The sequence below is a fragment of the Callithrix jacchus genome, chromosome 2, assembly GCF_049354715.1.
Source record: "Callithrix jacchus isolate 240 chromosome 2, calJac240_pri, whole genome shotgun sequence".
NCBI lineage: Eukaryota > Metazoa > Chordata > Mammalia > Primates > Cebidae > Callithrix > Callithrix jacchus.
Window position 1 is genome coordinate 62,922,529 of NC_133503.1, and position 22,620 is coordinate 62,945,148.

Below are 22,620 nucleotides of genomic sequence, written 5' to 3' on the forward strand. Positions count from 1 at the left end.
AGGAAGGAAGGAAGGAGAATATTTAATAGTTAACTTAAATCCACAGGTTTGATTATAAATGTGTGTATTGAATTGGAATTCCTGTTAAAAATCTGATCCATTCTAGACAAAAGAGGTAAAAACGGAAACTTGTCAATGGATATCCAAAATCATTACTCACTGGCTTTGTTTACAAATGGCTTTCCTTTGACAACAATTACGTTTTGTTCAAAGCAACAAATGCCTGGTGCTGACAATCCACAGGAACATGGTGCAGTCCTTAGGGAATGTGCTCATTATTCCTCCCTGCCAGGAGGCACTGACTCCCATTCTCCAGCCTGTGGCCTGTTTAAGCAGAGAGACCTACGTATCTCCACCTGTCAGCTTGGAACCCTAGTAGGGGAGGGAGATGTTGGTGAGATGGAGAATGAAGAATGGGTCCTGCAGGCTGAAAGTTTGGGAGAATGAGTTCTGAAATTCATCCCAAAGGACACGGAATCCTGGAGGCAGGGTTCAAGATCCTCCCAAAATTGATCTCCTAGAATGCTTGGAATGATTGTTCTGAGGGTTTTCTAAAATGCCAGGGGAAACCAGGAAGCTTCTCTCCAGTTGTCTTCCCTCCTTCTTCCCTAGTCTCCATGGAGCTGATAATAAAATCAAATAAGCAGACCCGACTCTGAGAATTAACTCCTGAGAAATAGAGATCCTGAGGGTGGACAACCAGCCCTACCGAATTCTACAAGATGCTGCTTAAAGAATGACACCCCTTTTCAATGATAGATTCTGAAAGAAGGCCCTATAGCTAGATGTGCTGAAGGTTTTTTTTTTTTTAACCTTGCAGCATATGTCTAAAATTGCTCTGGGCTGGGTACAGTGGCTCCCACCTATAATCCCAATACTTTGGAAGACAAGGCAGGAGGATCACTTGAGCCCAGGAGTTCTAGACCAGCCTAGGCAATATAGTTAGACCCCTATGTCTAGAGTTGTTTTAATTAGCTGGGCTTGGTGCATGCGCCTGTAGTTCCAGCTACTTGGGAGGTTGAGATGGGGTGATCACTTGAGCCCAGGGGGCTGGGACTGCAGTGAGCCATGATTGCACCACTGAACTCCAGCCTGGGCAACAGAGTGAGACTCTGTCTCAAAAATATATGTTTAAAAATAAAAGTAGATAAAATTGCTCTGTAAGTTGACACCAGCAAAAATGTCATTTGTGGTAATAATTAAGATAAAAGAGAAAACTGTGCAGAGTCCAGCACAGTTCCTGCTCCATGGAAAATCCCAGTGACATTTAGTTTCACTCTTTTTGCCCCTGTTTTCTTTTCTGTAAAATGGAAATAATGCTGTATCCTAACTCAAAATTTGATTATGGACAGTCACATGGTATTTTTTCAATAAATATTTATTGAGAAACTGCAACATGTAAAGAGATGTAAAAGGTTAAACAGAACTTTGCAAATTAAAAATCCTAAAGAACATTTTAGATCTTGTGAACTTCGTAATAGTTAAGGGTTTTCTCTTTGTCTATCCACATTGTCCGGCAGCTGCAAGAGCTTGGGTGGACTGTGCATACCTAAGAAAAGAGAGAGGAAAGGAGGGAGGAAGAGGAAGGAGGGAGGAAGAGGAAAAAAGGAAGGAAGGAAGGAAGGAAGGAAGGAAGGAAGGAAGGAAGGGAGGAAGGAAGGAAGGAAGGAAGGAAGGAAGGAAGGAAGGAAGGAAGGAAGGGAGGGAGGGAGGGAGGGAGGGAGGGAGGGAGGTGGGAGGGGGAGAGGGGGGAGAGGGGGGAGAGGGGGGAGAGGAAGGAAGATAGGGAAGAAAGGAAGGAAGGAAGAAAGGGCGGAAGGAAAAAGGGAGTGAGGGAAGGGAGGGAGGCGGGGGGAGAGAGTGGAGAGGGAGGGAGGGAGGAAGGAAGAAAGGAAAGAAGGAGGGAGGGAAGGAAGGGATTACAGGTGAGAGGGAGGGAGGAAGGGAGATATCATTGTTATTGTGCAATTGTTATCATTACAAAACCAATTTTAAACAAACCCATCCTGTCCCCACAAAAGGGCACCAAGATAAGGGCTAAGATAAAGAACAGAGGAATAATTTTCCCACTTTGGTCAGTGATTGGAATGGGAATGATTTTCTCTCTGAACCGTAACTATCTTGCAGTTAAATAATTGCTTTCTGATAGAATCAGGAACTTGGAGATGGTGTTCTGAGGAGTTTTCATTTCTTTTGCACCTTTTAAAGAAAAGAAAACTTCAAGTGCAATTATTGCCACTATTTTAATACCAACTGCAGCAGAATATTCTGGAAAATAAGATTCCTAACAAATGAGTTTGTCCAAATGAAGTTTAGACAGTATCTAACCAGGAGAACCACTCAGAAAGCCCCCATGGCAGCAGCAAGCCCTGTTGAGTCAGGGGCACACGGATGTCACCTGCATAAGTGTTTTCAGATAACTAAATGAGCTGCTCCAATCCTGTGGGACATTGCATTGCAGGGCCCCTCCATTTACTAATTTAATCAGGTTACACAGCAACAAGGAAGCTGAGAGCAACAGAAGTAGCCAGCTAAAATTGTATTTGATTTTGTGACTGCTGGAGGCAAATACGCAAGCGAAGTTTAAGCAAAAACAAATCGTACTCAGCTGAAAACATTTGCCTGGAAGAAAGATTTGTGGCTGGAGAATTGAGGTTCATGCACCCAGCAATTACTAGAGGAAGTCTGATTCCCCTACCTGAAATAATACTCTTTGCTCTCCCCAGATCCAAATCTCCAGACTATGGATACTCAATCTATGACTTGTCCATGGGGCCCAGCTGATCATTATCACCTCAAGCTTATGGTTAATAGTAATAATGATAATCATGCTAATACCATTATTCTTTCTATGCATAATTACTAACTCATCTTAATCTCACAACAACTCTATGAAGTACATGCTATGAATGCCTCTGTTTTACAGGTGAGAAAACTTAGGCACAGAAAAATTAAGTAACTCACCATAGTCACAGAGCTAAGTAGGAGGCAGAGTGAAGAGTCACTATAGGCCAGGCACAGTGGCTCACGCCCGTAATCCCAGCACTTTTGGAGGCCAAGGCAGGCAGATTAAAAGGTCAAGAGATCAAGACCATCCTGGCCAACATGGTGAAACCCAACTCTACTAAAAATACAAAAATTTGCTGGACGTGGCGGTGTGCGCCTATAGTCCCAGCTACTCAGGAGGCTGAGGCAGGAGAATCACTTGAACCCAGGAGGTGGAGATTGCAGTGAGCCAAGATCACGCCACTGCACTCCAGCTTGGGCGACAAAGTGAGACATCATCTCAAAAAAAAAAAATAAGGGTCAATATAGGCGTCTGACACAGAAGCTGTGCTCTGCACCTCTGTGCCAAGCTGCCATTCACGGGGTGTCAGGGACTGTGCTGAGCAGTGTATGGCATCATCTCATTTTGTTATTGTAACAACCCTATGCTGTGGGTATCAATATTATCCTCAGATAAGGAAACTGGCTCCAAAAGCTATAGTGGAATTACAGTGGTCACACATCTAGTAAGTAGCCAAGCTAAAATTCAAACCCAGAGCTAAAATTGTTTGGCCAAAACTTGGCATTTATGAGTGTGACCATCTTGGTTTCCAAGACCCCTGGAGGACCTTGCAGACCATGGCCTGTATTCATTTGTCAAGATACAAGGACTTAAATTGGAATCCAGTCTTTCAGGATGTCTGGAACTTAACAAAAGTCAGGGATCTAGTCCATGAAGTCAGCTAACCCCCGACCCCACAGCCCACCGACACATATCATCCTCATCCGGAGAAACCTTTTCACAAATGATCAAACCTTTGTTTCTTTAAGGCAAATGGACCTGAGAGGGGAAATGCCTGCCAGTATTGATAAAGAATTGAAAAGGGCCAACAATGAAAAGATTCTGGGCCAAAAAAATAGTAATTGGGGACAAATTTAGTAAGAGAAATATCAGAATCTATGCAGGCTCACATCTCCAATACAAACATATTCACCTTACACTCTATATGGAAATACTAAAAGCATTTGTGAAATAGCTTCCATGAGAGCTCCAGTTAGGGCAAACGTTTCTCATCAAATGAAAGATGGAACTTCAATAAAGATTTCAAAGCTGGTTACATGTAGAGAGAAGATTTGTGCAGACACCTTGTGGCTCTGATGGAATGGGGATGTGAGAAGAAGGCAGGTTTTCTAATAAACAATTCATGTACCTTTCACAAATGCCAAATCACAGACTCAGCTTTGGACATATGAGGACAGCACAGACTTTGGAGGCAGGTAGACTTTGGGCTGATACTCAGATACCCACTACTATGAGACCTGGATTTCCTTCTGACCTACTTGGGGATAAGAAGTGGCACCTCACCATTTCTATGAAATAGTAGGTAAGTCTTTCTGGTTGCCACTGAGGTGACCTACCTGAGATACAGGTGCTCCTAAAGTTCAGGGTTAGGAGACAATCAGAAGGGGGACTGTCTGTGAAGTCAAAATTCTTGGAAGAATTCAAGTCTTTACATAGTAACAGCAAAGCAAAAAGTGGGAACCTCTACTCTCCCTTCTTGCATCATTCTTTCACAGAAATACCAGAAAGCTGTGAGGGATTAAGTCTAATTCCTGACACCTGGCCTTATATCTAACAGATGCTCAGTGTTACTTGTTGGTGGGACCTCACTGGGAATGTTTTGTGTGCAGTACAAAAGGGCAATAGATGAAAATTTGGGAAGGGAGCCCAGGAAAATGGCTCAGAGGAGAGCTTCTGCCTAGCTTATGCATGAACTTGCAACAAGGGAGAATACAAAGGCAGGGAGATCAGGAACAGCATAAGTTTTATAAGGCAGAGAATTGTTGGAGAGGAAGCAGTAGAGAGAGGGGAAGGAATAAGGAGAAACCTAGAAAAGATACAGCTAAGAGAAGCCAAGAGAACAAAGTATTGCCTTATCAGAAACATGGATGTCTTCCTGCTTCTAATTTAGTCCTGGATATCTGGATATGTGAATGCCTAAAATCCCTTTAAGCCCAGTGGGTTAATTATTACACTTGTTAGGACTCCAGAGGAGAGGAAACACAGAAAATCAGAAAAAACTCTGGTCAGGTGAATTTCTCAGGTTTCCTTCTGGGCAGATGAGATCTGGGATGGTAACGTGACATCCTAGTAATTCAGAGACAGTGGAGAGGGTGAAAAAACATGGATTTGTAGCATTTGCTCATTTCTGTGGTGGCAACACTCCTATTATGGCTGATTTCAAGCTAACAAAGTTTTAACAATTGCCTTGCTGATTTCCTAAAAATTTAACAATTAGCTTTCATGAGCTGCAGCAGGCTGATCCCAGGACACGACTGCCTACACACCAATGAAAATGGAGATTGACACAAAGAACAGAGTGGAGACATGAACAGCAGGGAAGACAAGATTTTCCCAAGTCTCAGTCCAACACATAGAATATGTCTCCCTTTTCACAAAGAGAGGAGAGACCAGCATTGACATGTAGTTATTGTTGTTGTTTTAAAGCCATTAACACATGCATGGGAGAAAATTTCAGCAACAGTCAGCCTCTGAACCCAGTTCCTCAGTTCTCTCCAGAGGCAGCTAAAATGCTCAATTATTAGTGTATCCTTTGGGAAATATCATATATATATATATATGACTGTGTGTGTGTGTGTGTGTGTGTTGCTTTACAATATTAAAATGCTAATATTAACATTGGTAATAGTGGTACTAAACAAAAGAGGTTTTTTTTTCATTTAATAGTATATTTTTAGTATCTTTCCAGGAAAAGATACATAGATGTGCCATATTATTTTTAACAGCTTACATGGTACTCTTTATGTTTGCACTATAATTTATGGAACCAATTTTCTCGCTGATAAGCATATAAGTTCTTTCAGTCTTTTACTTTTATAAACTAATGATGCAATGAATATCCTTGTACATATATATTTGTGCACATATATAGGTATCCTAACAACTGGAATTTTTGAATAAGAAGATATGTACACTTTTATTGATTAATTTACATTCCTACCAGTGATTCCAGAGAGTGTCTTTGCTCCACAATGTTGCCAATATCATGTATTCTCAAAATCTGACACCAGCATTTGTGAAACACCTGCTCTGTTTCCACACTTTACACAGGTTCTCTTATTTGAGGTAAGATTATTTAAGAAGAGGAAACTGGGCCTCATGGAGATCTAGGAACTTGCCCAAGGACAGGTCTCTGTGACTCTAAGTCTGCCATCTTCCCTTCTCCCCATGTCAAGCACCTTTCCCAGCCAGACTCACTGCTGACAATCCAGTTTAGGAAAAAGGGAAAGTTTCCCCACAGAGCCCAAAAGTTTAGGACATTCCAACAGCATCCCACCTTTGCTTCCTCATTCTTTCTCTTATTCACAGAAGATTTACTCAGTTCTGCCCAGTGATCCCTTAGCCAGCCTGACTACCCATCTAACAATATCTGATACTAATGTAAACCCTTCCCAAAGACAAATATAACTGTAGATACACTCCAGTTTACCATAGCTTTCCTGGTGGCAGTTTCCATGGACAGTTCACTGTGTCAAAGCAGGGACCACTTACGTTCCAGATCATCTTGTCTGGGTTTTCACTGGGGAAGTAAAGACAAATTGTTGTCCCCTTGAAACATCTTTCATCTTTCCATCTATCTGTGATCTAAAGCAGTAGGGCTCTTTCTGTATGTCTTTGAAATGGTCTACACTGACATGCGTTTTCTCTGAGCTGCTGAGAGAATAAGCGACGAGATGTGATGGTTACACTCTGCTAGCAGAAGTTTAGCGATTGGTTAAGCCTTTGGAGAAATTGCCTTGGGAAAAGAGGAAATAAAAGCAAGTATTACTATGAAACAAAGAGATTACCAGCTAGGAGGAGGAGAGAGATGGAGGGAGGGGGAGGAGTGGAAGGAAGGGAGGGAGGGAGAAAGAGGAAAGGAGGCTGGTGGAAAATAAACCCTGCACTTTAGGAGAATAGCGGGAAGGGAGGCGTGGAAGCCTGGTTTTCCGGCCTTGAATGACCGCCTGGCGCTGGCCGGTGAGCCGGGGAGCCGTGAGGATGTGGGCGGAGGGCGAGTCCGAAGGGCTCCAGACTCTGGGAATAGTGGTGGTCGTGTGCTCCTCCCTGAAACTTTTGCACTACCTCGGGCTGATTGATTTGTCAGACGGTAAGCGAACCCTGGAGCTTCCCTGTTTTTTGTGAATGTTTTTTTTTCCGGCTTCGGTTGCTGTGAGACTCGTTTCGAAAACGCAGGGAAATGAGAGCAGAGACCCGAGAGATTTGAAAACGCCGGGCTGACACAGCGTGGTATCGGTCCCCGCCTCCCTCAGCGCGCCCTGATGCTGCGCTGTCCATCGTGCTGAAATGTGGCGCGCCTGGGGAGTGAGGGAGCTAGGGAGTTAGGGTCTCGTCCTCGGGCCCTACGAGTATGTGAGTCTTGATGGTTTATTAGCTGTGGGTGAGGCCAGCACAACACTTCGCGATTCTCTCTGAAGGTCTCTGGTAACAATATACATAGGTATATTGTTGGTTGAAGCCAATGACTTTTAAAAGCCATTACGTTGATTAACTTTTTAAAAGAAGTAGTTTAGATTATATGGAGGTAAAAACCTTTGTAAAATGCTAATCACAGTGTCTGACAATTAGAATACATTTAATAAATGTCGGTTTCTTTCCTCAACCCTTATAAGAACCCTTGTTCCAAAGCCACCTTCTCAGTTCTGACTTCAGCTCCATTCCTTAGTGAGAATGTAGTTATAAATCCAGGTTAACCCCATTGTTTAGGATTAGAAAGTCGTTTGGTTTCCAATGTTAAAGGAGCTCAAGAAACGAAAAGTTTTGCTTTTCCTCATTATGAGATATTGTTCCAAACAGAACACAGTTTGTCTAGATGATTTTTGTCACATAAAATTAGGCTCCAGGAAAGTTTCCAAATTTAATAAGCAATTGGGCTCAGGAAACAAGACTCCAATAGTGTATATTCAAAGTATGTACAATGTGTGTTCTTCCACCACTGCATCGTGTAGACAGAATTTCTCTTCCAAGGGGCACCACATGACAAAGCCATACATAATAATGAAATGCATTTGTAGACAAAGGACTAGCTAAAATACCAACTGAAAGTGAGAAAACCAGAAACTGAAGTGTAAGATGAGATGAGCCCTGGAGCAAGAGTCAAGAAAGCCACTTTCTACCCATAATCTGTCTTGGTCTAATCTTGGTCAAGTCATTTTTTTTTTTAATTCTGGGTCTCAGTTTTCTTATGATGACTTTAGATTTCCCTCCTTAGAGTGACCCAAAGGTTTCTTTGAATTCGGTTTTGTGCATTGAGACGGGTAGCCAGACTGCGAGTCCCTCAGCTCTGCTTCAACCAGAACAGCTCCGCTTTACTATTTGGCATGTTAGCCCTGTATGTAGGGACGTGTTTTAGCTTTAGCTAAAATTTTGTGAATCTATGACCCTATGGCCCTACTTCCCTGAGATTTTGAAAGATGAAGCACATTCAGAAAACTTTTTCTTTCTTAAACATCACCTGAAATCTGATAATCTGGAAGACTAGTTCTGTCTATTCCCGCCCTTGGTCCCTTAGATGTGCTTTTCTGAAGATTCCAACTCAGCCTGCCAGTCAATACCAACTGAGCAGAGCCCCTGTTCTGCACCGGATTCCGAGAGAACATGTTCCATTCCTGTTCAGAGCTTCAGAGTAGCTACCCCTAACGTTTCACATTAATGCAAAAGCTTCCTACTTTTTTTTATGAGACAGGGTTTCGCTATGTTGGCCAGGCTGGTCTCAAACTCTTGACCTCAGATGCTCCAGCCACCTCAGCCTCCCAAAGTGCTGGGATTATAGGTGTGAGCCACCATGTCTGGCCAAGCTTCCTACTTTCTTATAAGGCTAATGATACAGTAGAAATATTCCCCTGTTCTTCCTTTCCATATCATAAGTATCCATCTTCCTTCCCCTGCTTTAACTTCTTAAGATTGCAGTTTGGGTTTTATTACCAAAAAGGATATCAATCATTCATCTAATGTTATAGCAATGAGGATATTTAAGGTAGAGAACATATGTTGAGAACTATTTCTAGAAACTCTAGGTGAATAAAGAGAAGGGGGTTAGCATTTACTTAACACCTAACATGTGCCAGGTACAGTGCTAAGTGCTTTTATATACATGAGTTAATATAACCCTCAAAATAATGTTCTAAGAAAAAAAGTTTAAATAATGCTGAAGTTAAATATCATTATTCCTTTTATATAAAGAAGGAGACAGATTTAGAGAAGTTAAATAAAATTTCCAAAAATGCAGCAATAACAAGGTAGAGGTATTTGTCTCTAAAATTTCACCCTCTGTTCTGTACACCAAGTACCTCAGCAAGTAATCTAGTTCCAGATGGGATCTGTAGTCTGCCATTAAGTCTTTACCACACATAGACTCTATGCTAGAGCCCTTACCATATGGTCCAAAAATGCCATTTTTAATGTGTATCTGATATGGGAGACTCTATTCACAATTTGAGTACTAAAGAGAGAATACCACTTCCTAGTACATATACCAGGACCAATGTGATGCAGTCATTATAAGGAGAACAGTGGAACATCTCCAAAGAACCCATCTGTAGTCTTTCTTGGGCCCTTGATCTTATTCCTATTTTATTTCTTAGGATGTGTTTTTTTCTTTTTGAGACTGAATCTCACTCTGTCACCCAAGCTGGAGTGCAGCAGTATAATATCTGCTCATTGCAACCTCCACTCCCTGGGCTCAAGCAATTCTCCTGCCTCAGCCTCCCAAGTAGCTGGGATTACAGGTGCACACCACCAAGCCCAGCTACTGTGTGTGTGTGTGTGTGTGTGTGTGTGTGTGTGTGTGTTAGTAGAGACGGGATTTCACCATGTTGCCTAGGGTGGTCTTGAACTCCTGAGCTCAGGCAATCTGCCTGCCTAGGCCTTCCAAAGTGCTGGGATTACAGGCATGAGCCAGCACCCCTACCCAATGTTTTAGGGGTAATTTTGGAACAGTACACAGATATTGGGCTGAGAGTCAAAAGAGCTGGGTTGCAATCCTGGTTGTGCCATTTATCAGTTGTGTGAGGTTGGATAAGTCTCTTTTTTCTTCCTAGCTTTCACTTTCCTAATTTATAAAATAAAGAAATGAGAATGATAGTTGTATCAATTTCTGAGGACTGCCAGAACAAATTAATACAAACTGGGTGCTTGAAACAACAGAAATTTATTCTCACATAGTTCAGGAGGCTAGCACTTTGGAATCAAGTTCTTGACAAACTCCCCTAGAGTCTGAAGTCTGTAGGGAAGGATTCCTCCTCGCCTCTTCCAGTTTTTGGTAGTTCCCATGTTATTTGGCTTGTGGCAGCATCACTCCAATTACAGACTCCAGTTTGTGGTAATTTGTTATGACAATCTTAGGAAAATAATGCATAGGTCTTTGGAAATGTTTCTTCATTTGCCACAATGTGATATCAAATAAAATACATGCACTTCAAAGTTCAAATATGGATAGACCTATTGATCTGGAATACTGATGAATGTAAAGGCTTAGATCAACTTCTCTCTGCAATTCCAAGGAGGATGAGAAGTAGCAGCCTTGACTTCTCACCAGTGGGAGTTTCCCTCCTTCATCCCTGGTCACTGGCCACACAGGGACCTGGCATCTCCCAGTAAATTTGGTCCTCTACAAACTGAGCCACAAACCTCTTTTTTCCTCTCTTTCTACCTCCATATTTGGTTGACTATTTTTAGTTCTTCTGCAGATATAGTTACACTTTAAACGACGCACAATAATCTTTTTTTTTTTTTTTTGAGATGGAGTTTTGCTCTGTTGCCCAGGCTGGAGTGCAGTGGCACCATCTCTGCTCACTGCAACCTCCACCTCCCAGGTTCAAGCAATTCTCCTGCCTCAGCCTCCTGAGTAGCTGGGATTACAGGTACGCACCACCATGCCTGGCTCATATTTTTTTGTATTTTTAATAGAGATGGGGTTTAATCATATTGGTCAGGCTGGTGTCTTAATGCCTGACCTTGGCCTCCCAAAGTGCTGAGATTACAGGTTTGAACCATCGTGCCCAGCCCCACAATCTTTAATTACCTAAATGTTGACTTGAAGCAGTGCCTGTTGCTCACCTTCTTGAAAATATCCGAAGGCAAGAACACTTTTATTTCCTTCTCCTCCTCTCATCCTTCTCTCTGTCTACTTAATCTGTTTATCATAGTCCCATGTTTACATCCTCAAGGTTTATAATGCTCCCAGAACATACCTCCTTCAACATAAATGGGAAGGGTTTCCTCCGGCTTCTCCCTGACCATGAGGACAACCCTGTCTCCTGCTCTGTGTGGGTTTTCAGTTTTGGCCCTAAGACTTCCCTGTCTGTATAACCAGCCAGAGGACATCAAATACTTTCCATCCTCCAATAAGAAGAACACATTCTGTGGTCAGAAGCCTTCTCATTACGTCTGATCTCAAAAGGACATCCAGAGTTGCCAAAACCCAGGCCAACCACTCGTCCATTTAGTTACAGCCTGAAGACCTCCCCTGTGATCAACAAAATAAGACTGACTCCAGGTCCCACTCTCCCACCTGCCTACCTAATATCCAGACTCCTGCAGCCAAGACAGTCTCCTAAAATCCAGCCCCAAAAGCAAAGGCACACTAGATTCAAAGACTAGAATAGCTTGTATTTTAAAGTTTATTATAGCAAACATGATAAACTTTTTTTTCCTTTGAGACAGAGTCTTGCTCTGTTACCCAGGCTGGAGTGCAGTGGCACGATCTCGGCTCACTGCAACCTCCACCTCCCAGGTTCAAGCAATTCTCATGCCTCAGGCTCCTGAGTAGCTGAGATTACAGGCATGCATCACTATGCCCAACTAATTTTTGTATTTTTAGTAAAGACAGGGTTTCGCCATGTTAGCCAGGCTGGTCTCGAACTCCTGACCTCTGGTGATTCACCTGCCTTGGAGTCCCAAAGTGCTGGGATTACTGGCATAAGCCACCGCACCCGGACAATAAACTATTTTTAAAATTACTTTTTCTACTCCAGATCATAGATTATTGGGGAAAACAAGACCCAATTTGAGTAAAAGCAGCTGCATTAAACTGATTTGAACTTCTTCAAAGAAAGAACAACATAAAATATTCAACTCATCTTAGTTTTTTTAATGATGTTTCCTTTTTATTTATATCCAATTGCACAAGTAATACATGAATGGATTCTCGCTTTTTTAAACCATCCCTTATCCTACAGATCAAGTGAAGGTACTCATTGCTGGCCTGTACTTCCCATCCCCACTTTTGTCCCCAGGACAAAGTACTATCAGGATATTAGTGTTCAGAGTGAACAGCTGACATAAGAAGGATCACCATCTGATTTTTAAATTTAAAAAAATGAACACAAAATCTAGTAAAGGAATAAAATGAACCTACTTTGCAAGTACATAATATTTCTCTCTCCAGAGAAAAGAGAAGAGCAGAGATAAGATAGGAAGATGAGAGCTACAATAAATGAGAGAAGAGAGAAACTGTCAGAAATGGCAGGGCAGAAAGAGGGAAAGAGGTGGGAGTGAGAGAGGGGTGGGAGAGGGACAGAGAAAGGCACTAAGAAGGAGAGTCGACCAGTTCTGAGGCAAGCACTTGATTTTCCACGGTTCACTTGGGTCTCCAAGTAAGTTATTTCCTGTAATCATTGGCCTTTAAGAGTCTGCTTAGCTAATTAACAGTTTGCCAATTGTTTTTTTGTCCTGCATTCTCCAGAGACCTTACACTGCAAAGGCAGACTACAGCAGCCTGCCTTGCACTTGAGCTGTGGCCAGAGCACCGCTTCCACCAGACAAAGCCAGCCCCACAGTGTCCTGTGGTTGTCCACAAACTGGCTGTAAAGAACATTCTGTCTAGTTACTTCCTCAGTAACCCCTGGGGCTGAGCTTTTGGAGGTTTTCGGAAATGAAGTGTTCAGTGTCTCACACAGTCATGTACTTAGTATATTCAGTGCAGCACTCCACTGATCCAGTGCCCTTGAAATAAGTAAGAACTGCAGCCATCTTCCTTTATTTCCTTCAAGGCAATATCCAAGGATTAAAAAGTCAGAGCCGGCTACAGATTCCTCCTCTCTATCTTCCCCTGCCCTCTTTGCGCCCTTCCCCTTCCACCTTTCCAGACCCAAACCTCTCTCCTGATCCGAAGGCCTTCTCCTGGGATGCCGGTCCTCCCCAGTTCTCCCCGAGTTCCCTGCTGTTAATCTGTCTCCAGCAAAATTAACCTAACTTATGTCCCATGCCCTCTGGACTCTGGCTCTTCTTGAATCACTCTTAAATATCAGGTTTCTCCTTAGACAATCATTTTGTTGTGATTTTATGTGTAAAGAAACCTGAGTAAATTTTGTAAAATTTTACTACTAACATAGCTTACAGGCTGTAGACTCTTAATTGCTTTTTTGTTTGCTTATTTTAAAAGCTAGAGAGAAGATAGTTGAGGTGATCTTGCCTCCTTCAGGAGTCACTCTGAGCTGTGCCTCCTGAGGAAGTTTGCTTTAGGGGAGGCATTGCTATGTTACATACTCTATGATGCACCAGCCCCTGCCTCAGAAGGCAAGGTTTGAACCCCAACACTGCCTTTTGCACAGTTACCTTAGGAAATGGACTGCATCTCCTTAACTCATTTTTCACAACTGCAAAGTGGGTAAATTGTGACTACCTCATATGGATGTCATGTGATGGAATGTAAGAATGTATGCCTCTGGCATATAGTAACCACTAACTGCAAAGACTGAGTTATCCAACTGCAGACAGAGAACAGCTGGTGGCCTAATCAAAGGGAGATACAAAATAACAATGCCAAGATTAGAAAAAGAAGTTCATCTTAAGATATCCAAGAGAAAAAGGAATAGTATTATATTATAATAATAGGTATATTTATTAAGCTCTTACCACGTGCCAACCAAAGCTCTTTATACATGATATGCTTCATATACATTATTTCATTTATTCCTCATGGCTACCAGGTGGGCACCATTGTTTTCTCATTTTACAGATGAGGCACAGAGAAGTTAAGCCACTTACCTAGGAAGGGCACTCCTAGTCAGGGAGCTGGGATTCAAACCCAAGAAGTTGGATTCCAGTCCTCAGGCTCTATTATGAGAAGTACCTAAATAGAGATTATTCCAGCCAAAGCCTGAGTCCCACCTAAGGGCAAGACTATGACATGGAGGTCACTAATTAGAATGAAAGACTGAACCAGATTTGAGTTGCTGGAATGTATTTTGGGATACTTAGGTTGTTTTAAGTAAATCAATCTCCATTCCACTCACAGGTTGAATTCAATTATCACATTTTCCAAATGTTTTATGAGAAAGTCATATTTTTCTCCCACTGCAGCAGGGCTGCCAGCCCAGCCATGCTTCCCAACCAGTAAGTGGAAGCAAAGCTGAATTGACCCAAGAATATGAACAGAGGGGACCCAGGCAGTTCCATCTTGGGTTCACAGCTGCTATTCTCAAAGGATGGACTAAGCCATGGCACCCCTCCAGATAATACAACCATATTAATAGTGAACTTTTGGAGGCTTCTCCTAACCAGCAGATGAAGTCCCCAAATCATTAAACTATTCCTGGCTTCAACTGTGGCCCAGGGGGAGAGCCCTAAGATTTTTCCATGAAAACAAAGATCTAAATTCTTGGACTATCTGGGCCTTGTCCACCCTGCACCGCTTACTACACAATGGGCTGATTCTATTGAAGCACACCACCTGTGTTGTGGTCATATAGGTCATCACCTGGCTCATCTGGGGCTGACCAATTAGCATGGAAATGAGAGACCCAAGAACCAGAGGATAGGAAGAAGGGAAGAGTGGAAAGAAGGAAGGAGGAAAGGGTGGGAGGAAAAGGAGGGTGATAGTGTGGGAGGGAGGAAAGGAATCAAGGCTAAAGATAATCCATGACATGAGTCAATGTTTAACATCTCTAAAAATTAGGGGAAGCCAGCTTTGCCTCCAGGAGAATAACACAGGAGACCCACAAGAGATGTGGAAAGTTGGGAAATCAGAGGAGATATTTTTTCATTCATTCATTCATTCATTCACTTGTTTATATATGAATATTGTATAATTCAGAACAGATGCTGGAGATACAAAGATGCATAAAACTTGTCCCCATCCTTAAAGGGCATTCACAGTCTAACCAGAAAGATAGCCTTGCATTTGTAATACAATATGGAGTAATGATAATAGCTCTGTGTTCAGCCTGTGCAACATACTCTGTATGCATGGCCATATATCCCTCAAAACAACTTTAAGAGGAAGACAATACTATAGTCTCCATTTGACAGATAAGGAAACTGAGGCTTAGTGAGGTCAAATAGCTTGCTCAGGTAATACAACTAGTAGGTAACTGAGCCACAAAACAGAGATTCATGCAGAAAGCTGTGCAACAGAAGAAACCAGGGCTACATCTGCCTTTAAGGAATCAGGAAAGACTTCCAAAGAAGGGAGCATTTTAAATGAGTTTTTAAAGATGTATAGGAGCTACAGCGGCAAAGAAGAGGAAAAAAGTCATTTCAAACAAGAAGAACAGTGTATGCATTTAAAGGTGTATTGAGAGGTGAGAAAATCATGTTCAGGAAAAGACAAGACACGTGTGGCCCTGGGAGCTGAGATATGCCTTCAGGAAGACGGGAGATGATGTCAAAGATGAAAACGACAATAATTCCCATCAAGCCAGGAGCCCCCTTTCTGGCTTCCCTGCTTCCACTCTTGTCCAGAATGATCTTTTAAAGATGTACATCAAATCAGGCCCCCTTCTTATTAAACATTTCAAAGGTTTTCTGTTCTACTTGAAAGAAAACCCAAAAGCCTTCTTTTGTATGCAAGGTCTGCATAGCCTGCCTTTACTTTGTAGACAAAGGGGAGATGGGAGAAGGAGCTAACTCACAAAGACAGTGGTTATGTCTTCTCTACTCACACGCATCCCTACTGCCCTGCACAGTGCCCAGCACATAGTAGGTCCTCAGTAGGGTGTTGAATGAATGAACAAATTAATGATTGGCCTAAAGAAGGATTTTTCTCCAAAGCTTCCTCACACTTTGGAATGCATTTGGGAGCCCAAGACAAAGGTTTCCAACTTCACCAGCAAAAACACCACCTCCCACATCATGTACAGAGTTACTTCTTCCTCATTTCCAGTGGGTTTCTGTCTTTCTGCAAAGCCTGACTCCTTCTCAAAATCTCCCTATTCCATTCCAAATATACATCCTAAATATTTATAGAAGCTTGTTATTCCCCTCTGAGCTGGTCTAGAGTAATCTCCTAATATTTCAGAGAATATTCCAGGAATAGGGAAAGTTTCATCTGACCAATAGATGCTCAGTAAAATCTGGTGAGCGAATGGATTAATGTGCAAATGAATTACCATGCCATTCATAGCAAGGGGTATGATAATTTTTTCAAGTCCAACTCTGGGGCACCCTCACCCTCTGGGCCACGTCACATGGTGAGGAAAAGGGCCCACGTAGGATTCAGTAAATGTAGACTAGAGCCTTAATCCCACCCCTCAGGCACATCAGTGCCCTCTCTAGGCTTGCTCTCACCAACTGTAAAATGAGAGGGTTGAATTAGATCAGTTGTTTCCAAATGGTGATCTGCAGAATTCCTTTAGGGACCACCTGTCGGATTTGAGGAAGGAAAACTACGTTCTCCCAATCTCCTTCTTTAACCAAAGCATCTGATTGATTTCATCTATTTTACATACTTAGCTTCTGTGCACAACTTCCTTTGATTAAAGAATTCCTTGGCCAGGCACTGTGGCTCAAGCGTGTAATCCCAGCACTTTGGGAAGCCGAGGCGGGTGGATCACGAAGTCAAGACATCGAGACCATCTGGTCAACATGGTGAAACCCCGTCTCTACTGAAAATACAAAAAATTAGCTGGGCATGGTGGCACATGCCTATAATCCCAGCTACTCAGGATGCTGAGGCAGGAGAATTGCCTGAACCCAGGAGGCAGAGGTCGCAGTGAGCAGAGATCGCGCCATTGCACTCCAGCCTGGGTAACAAGAGCGAAACTCCGCCTCAAAAAAAAAAAGAATTCCTTGCCTTGACAGTAGTGGATGATATCTAAGGATGATGTGAAATACAGGATGATAGCTAAGGTTTTGCCAAACAAAGCCTTTATGCTTTCATAATTCCACTTTGTTGATGTAAGAAGACCCAAGATAGACTTAGGTGGACAGAAGGGATGTGACCTAGCCAGGGCCACAGCATTTCTCTATGGCACCATTGTCATGACAACCATCAGTGTGAATGCTTTATGGGTGTACCCTATGGATTATGCATTGGCCCCAAACCATAACCCCTAGAGCCAGCAGCAGCCACAAAACATTGAACTAATAATGAGTGAGATCTCTTCTCCCATAGCTGCCAGAGGGTAAATAAGTTGAGGGCGTTGCAAAACCGAAGATGAGATCGCTGAACTTCTTGCATCAAAAGGTGTTTCATAAAATGTTTAGTTGGACAAGAGCTTGAAGAGAATGGAAATGATCTGGTATCATGGAAATAACCCTGCATCTGGAGTCAAAGATCAGAATTTAGACCTCAGTTCTGCCATTTGCTACTAGTCACTTTGGGCAAAATGCTTAACTTTCCTGAGAGTTAGTTTCCTCATCTATAAAGGAGGGCAATATAACTCACCTTGCAGAATACTGGTAGGATTTGTTTAAATAAATTGTATGATAACATTTGGCTCCTGCTAAGCCTATATAAATACTCCACAAGGGCACAGAGAAAGAGTGACTTGCCTAGGATCTCTTCCTGGAGATCACACAACAATGCCATTAGTATCATGTGGCCCACAGGCAGCTGGTGGGCACAACCAGACTGGCTCAGCATTGCCATGGTCCGAGAGGCTTCTGGTGCCCCAGGAACCAGCAGGATGCCCTGAGCGGTCTTCCTCAGCTCCCGAGACTTTCCTCCAGGCACCAGCATTCAGGGGCAAGGCCCTGGAGGGGGCGCCGAAACACCACTCGAGATCCTCACTCTCAGGAATTCAATACAGAAAACACATTAAGACCTGTTTACATGGAACTGCTGTTTATAATTATTGTTCCCTATGGGATATTCCCCACTGCTTCCTCCAATCCTGTTTTAAACTACTCAACTAATAGAGTTTTCCTGGCTTCCCCAGGGAAACATTCACAGATGCTAATAGAGACATAATTCAAAAATTGCTTGATATACATGCCCTCAATTTTTCCCAAGAATCACCTAAGTAAAGAGCCCCAGACATGCAACACACTCATTGGACAGATGCAATTTAACATGCGTGGGATTAAATATACAGGCTACTACACCCAGGTTGTCATCAAGCAGGAGCAGGCACAGTACTTTATCCTGAGGTACCACCATGGTCTGATGCAACAGGAAAGAAGCAGGCTGCTGGGTGGGACCCCAGGAGGACCCCTCCTCCGTTATCTCCACTCCAAGCTTTTCCAAAGCCTTTTCAGGCAAAGCAGGGGGTTTTGAAAATAAATCCCCCAGGCCTGGAGAAGCAAAGAATCAATGCTGAGCAGCTCCAGAAATAATAGCTTCCATCTCTCTAATGTATAAAGAGGAGAAGGAAGGCAGAAAGAAGGGGCACAATATTATAAGATCGCAACAATATATTGCAACATTATATTATAGAATTACAGAAAGCAAGATCTAGCTTTGGATGCCAGTTCATGCACTTACTCCCTGTGTGACCCTGGGAGTCACTTAAGCTGTCTGAATTTAACTAGTCTAATGGCAAACTGGAGATACCCAGGATTGTTGGGAAAGTAAATAGAGATTGACAAACATGAACACACTTAGTATATCTTTACATAGTAGGTATTCAATAAACTTTTCTCTATATTTTCTCTTTCTGAAAATCTGAATATGGGGAGCATGGATATGCTTATATGCTGGTTAAACAAATGCATGGATGTTGAGCAAATCATAAAAATTAGAAGATTAAAAGGAGTAAACTAGAACCAATTTAAAGAAGTTTACCTTCCCCAAAACTCATAAACTTAATGAAACTTGCTGTCTGCTGAGGAAATTCATATAAATTTAAAATAGCATAGGTTTGAGATGACTTCAGAGAAGTTTCAGGAGAACAGATCCATCGTTGGTTAATAAACTAAAAATATGGAGAGAATCGCCCAATGTTACACGAGTAAAAATTTGATGTCCCCAACACTCCTTTTTATTGCAGAGGGAATTAACACCCAGGGAATTGAAAGTCCCAGCCCAGAATTGGGGATGTGGTTCTGGCACCCAGGTCTCCCATCCCACTTCCCTTCCCTCTCACCCCATCCCTCTGGTCAGTGTTCTTTTCCCTGTGATGGCATCCCTGGGGATAGGCCAGCCCCCACCTCCAACACACACACACATTGTCCCTTCAAGATGGAGCCAGGTTGACACCACATGGAGTGACCTGGAAGCCCCCACTCAGTCCACCAGCCCTCCCTCCTCACACAAGAATAGATGGGAGGGAAAAGAAAAGAAGCCACCACCTGCTGTGCATCCTGTGTGTGTGCCATGCTCTGGGTATCCACCTAATCTTCGTGAAGACCCTGAGAAGTGAGTGTCCTTCACAGACAGGCAACACCAGTGGGCAGGTGAAGAATGTGCAGAAGCTGCACAGCACATGGATGACAGCTATGAGATCCATGCTATTCAGACTCCCTGGGTGTAGCGCCCAGCTCTTCCCCTGTCTCTGCCTTTACTGAGTTAAACACCTGAGCATGGAAGGCTCTCCATCAACATGAACTGCTCTGAATTGACATGAGCAAACCAATCAAGCTATAAATGCTGAGATTTTTCAATTATAGAAAGTATTTGGGCCAGGCACGGTAGCTGATGGCTGTAATCCTAGCACTTTGAAAGGCGAAGGTGGGCAGATTGCTTGAGCTCAGGTGTTCGAGACCAGCCTGGTCTACTAAAATTAAATTAAATTAAATTAAACTAAACTAAAAACTAGCCGGGCATGGCATTGTGCACCTGTGGTCCCAGCTACTTGGGAGACTAAGGCAGGAGAATAGGAGAATTGCTTGGATCCAGGAGGCAGAGGTTGCAGTGAGCCAAGACTGTGCGTGCCATTGCACTCTAGCCTGGGCAACAGAGTTAGACTTCATCTTCAGGAAAAAAATAATAAGCAAGTTATTTGAAAGACCCCATCAATTCCTCCATCATATCACGTGAGCTGCATTTACTGCAGTAGACACTTTTTATCTTGGATTTGGAGGAAGGTTTAGCAAGAAGAAAGTGGAGGGGGTCTGTGGAAGGGCTGGCAGCCTAGAGGAGTACAGCAGAGAGGAACAGGCTGGAGGCCATTGCTGGCTTTCATTGGTGTGACTTTTGGACAGCGCATTAGCAGGAACGTGGTCGAGAGTAGCCCCATTCACTCCTGAGGAGAACCTTGAACTCTTCAGGCAGGTCTAACCTGTATGAGAATCTTGGCCTGGCCCCTCCAGGATGACAGATGCCACTGCCCAAGAATGGGAAGAAGACGGAAGTGCTGCAGCCAAAATCTTCAATTTCTTTTCAGGACAAGTTTTACTGGAAACATTGCCACATTGCTGCCCACATTTTCCGGAGTGATTAGAATGCTAATCTATAAGAAAGCTGTCTATTAAAAATAAATTAATAGAGATAAAAACGGGCCGAGGACTCAAGATGGCGCTGTGAGAACAACCCAGGATTGGAGCTCTCGTTGTGTCCGCGGAGAGGTGAGTCTGAGCTGCATTTCCAGACTGATCTTTGTTGCCCACGGAACGGGAAAATTCCCAAGTGAAGTGGAGACACGGGACGCCAGGCAGAACCTCCGCCTGGCGAAGCCAGCAGCTGGGGTGGCGGCGGCCAGCCCTACCCAGCGCTCCCCACAGGGCGCACTTGTCCGGGTGCCCCATTGTACCGGCAACCGGAGACGTGAGAGGGCTGGACTTGAGACTGAGCTAGACTTGGACAGTGGGCCAGCCCAGGGGATTGCAGGGACAGAGCGTTAGGGGTGGCCCAGTGGGAGAACAAAACCACGATTTCAAACAAGCCCCGTGCAGACGGCCTGAGACGCTCTGAGGGGGAGGGGCGTCCACCATTACCGAGGCAACCCCTCCCTACTGAGATACATGCCCACTGCTGACGCAGCCTGCCGTTGCCAAGGCAACCCGCAACAACAGAGAGACTCCGCCGCAGGGTGTGGCAGAGAACACAGCAGAACAGCAGAGCCAGGGTGAGCCTCACAACAGCAGGGCGGAGCCTCGGCAGGCAAACAGTGGCTAGTCTGCATCCTAGCTGGGCAGGACCTCAACGGACATCCAAAAATAAAGCCCAAACCCCTCAACACAGAGCATTTGAGAAAAAAAAAGGGTTTTTTTAATGAGCTCTGTTGCAGCAGAATCAAACATAGCAGCCTAACAGCCCTGAATGAACAACAGAGCTCACAGCTCAGCAATTAAGCTCCTATAAAGTACAAACTGTCTCCTCAAGCAGCTCCCTGACCCCTCTATATCCAAAAGACTGACAATAGGCAGGCATCATCCTGGGACAAAGATAGCAGAAAAAGAAACTGGTAGCATCCCTCGCTGTGCCACAGCTGCTAGAAGTGCACCCCAGACAAGCAGCATCTGGAGCGGACCTCAGCAGTGGTACAGCGAAGGGTCTAGACTGGTAGAAGGAAAAACAAGCAACAGAAATACTTCATCATCAACATTCTGGGTGTCCACTCAGAGACCCAATCGAAAAGTCAGCAACTACGCAGACGACCAGCGGACAAATCCACAAAGATGGGAAGAAACCAGCGCAAAAAGGAGGAAAACACCCGAAACCAGAACACCTCGCCTCCTAGAAAGGACCAAAACTCCTCACCAACAAGGGAACAAAGCTGGACGGAGAATGACTGTGACGAAATGACGGAATTAGACTTCAGAAGATGGATAATGAGAAACTTTTGTGAGCTAAAAGATCATGTATTAAATCAATGCAAAGAAACTAAGAACCTTGAAAAAAGATTTGAAAAAGGATTCGAGGAAATGATAACAAGAATGGATAACTTAGAGAGGAATATGAATGAATTAAAGGAGCTGAAAAACACAATACGAGAACTTCGCGAAGCAAACACAAGTTTCAATAGCCGAATTGACCAAGCAGAAGAAAGAATATCTGAAGTCGAAGACCAACTCAATGAAATAAAAGGAGAAACCAAGATCAGAGAAAAAAGCGCAAAAAGGAATGAACAAAGTCTCCAAGAAATGTGGGACTATGTGAAAAGACCTAACCTACATTTGATAGGTGTACCAGAAGGGGACGAAGAGAATGAATCCAAGCTGGAAAATACTCTTCAGGACATCATCCAGGAAAATTTCCCCCACCTAGGAAGACAAGCCAACACTCAACTGCAGGAAATACAGAGAACACCACAAAGATATTCCGCAAGAAGAGCAACCCCAAGTCACATAATCGTCAGATTCAACAGGGTTGAAATAAAGGAGAGAATACTAAGGGCAGCCAGAGAGAAAGGTCGGGTCACCCACAAAGGGAAGCCCATCAGACTCACAGCAGATCTCTCGGCAGAAACACTACAAGCCAGAAGAGAGTGGGGGCCAATATTCAACATTCT

The 22,620-nt window shown here is 43.5% G+C and overlaps 1 protein-coding gene across 6 annotated transcripts in view; it reads left to right on the forward strand.

Moving 5' to 3' along the window:
* Positions 1 to 22,620, forward strand: part of KCNIP1 (potassium voltage-gated channel interacting protein 1) — a 388,725-nt gene that overhangs the window by 320,554 nt on the left and 45,551 nt on the right. Inside the window, exon 1 of one of the 6 annotated variants that reach the window (XM_035290374.3) lies at positions 6,951 to 7,157. The exons of the other annotated variants lie outside the window; for them this stretch is intronic. Coding sequence (XP_035146265.1) covers positions 7,007 to 7,157 — 151 coding nt within the window. The 5' untranslated portion in view covers positions 6,951 to 7,006. Of the gene's footprint in view, positions 1 to 6,950; positions 7,158 to 22,620 lie in introns of those variants that run through there. 6 annotated transcript variants of the gene reach the window in all.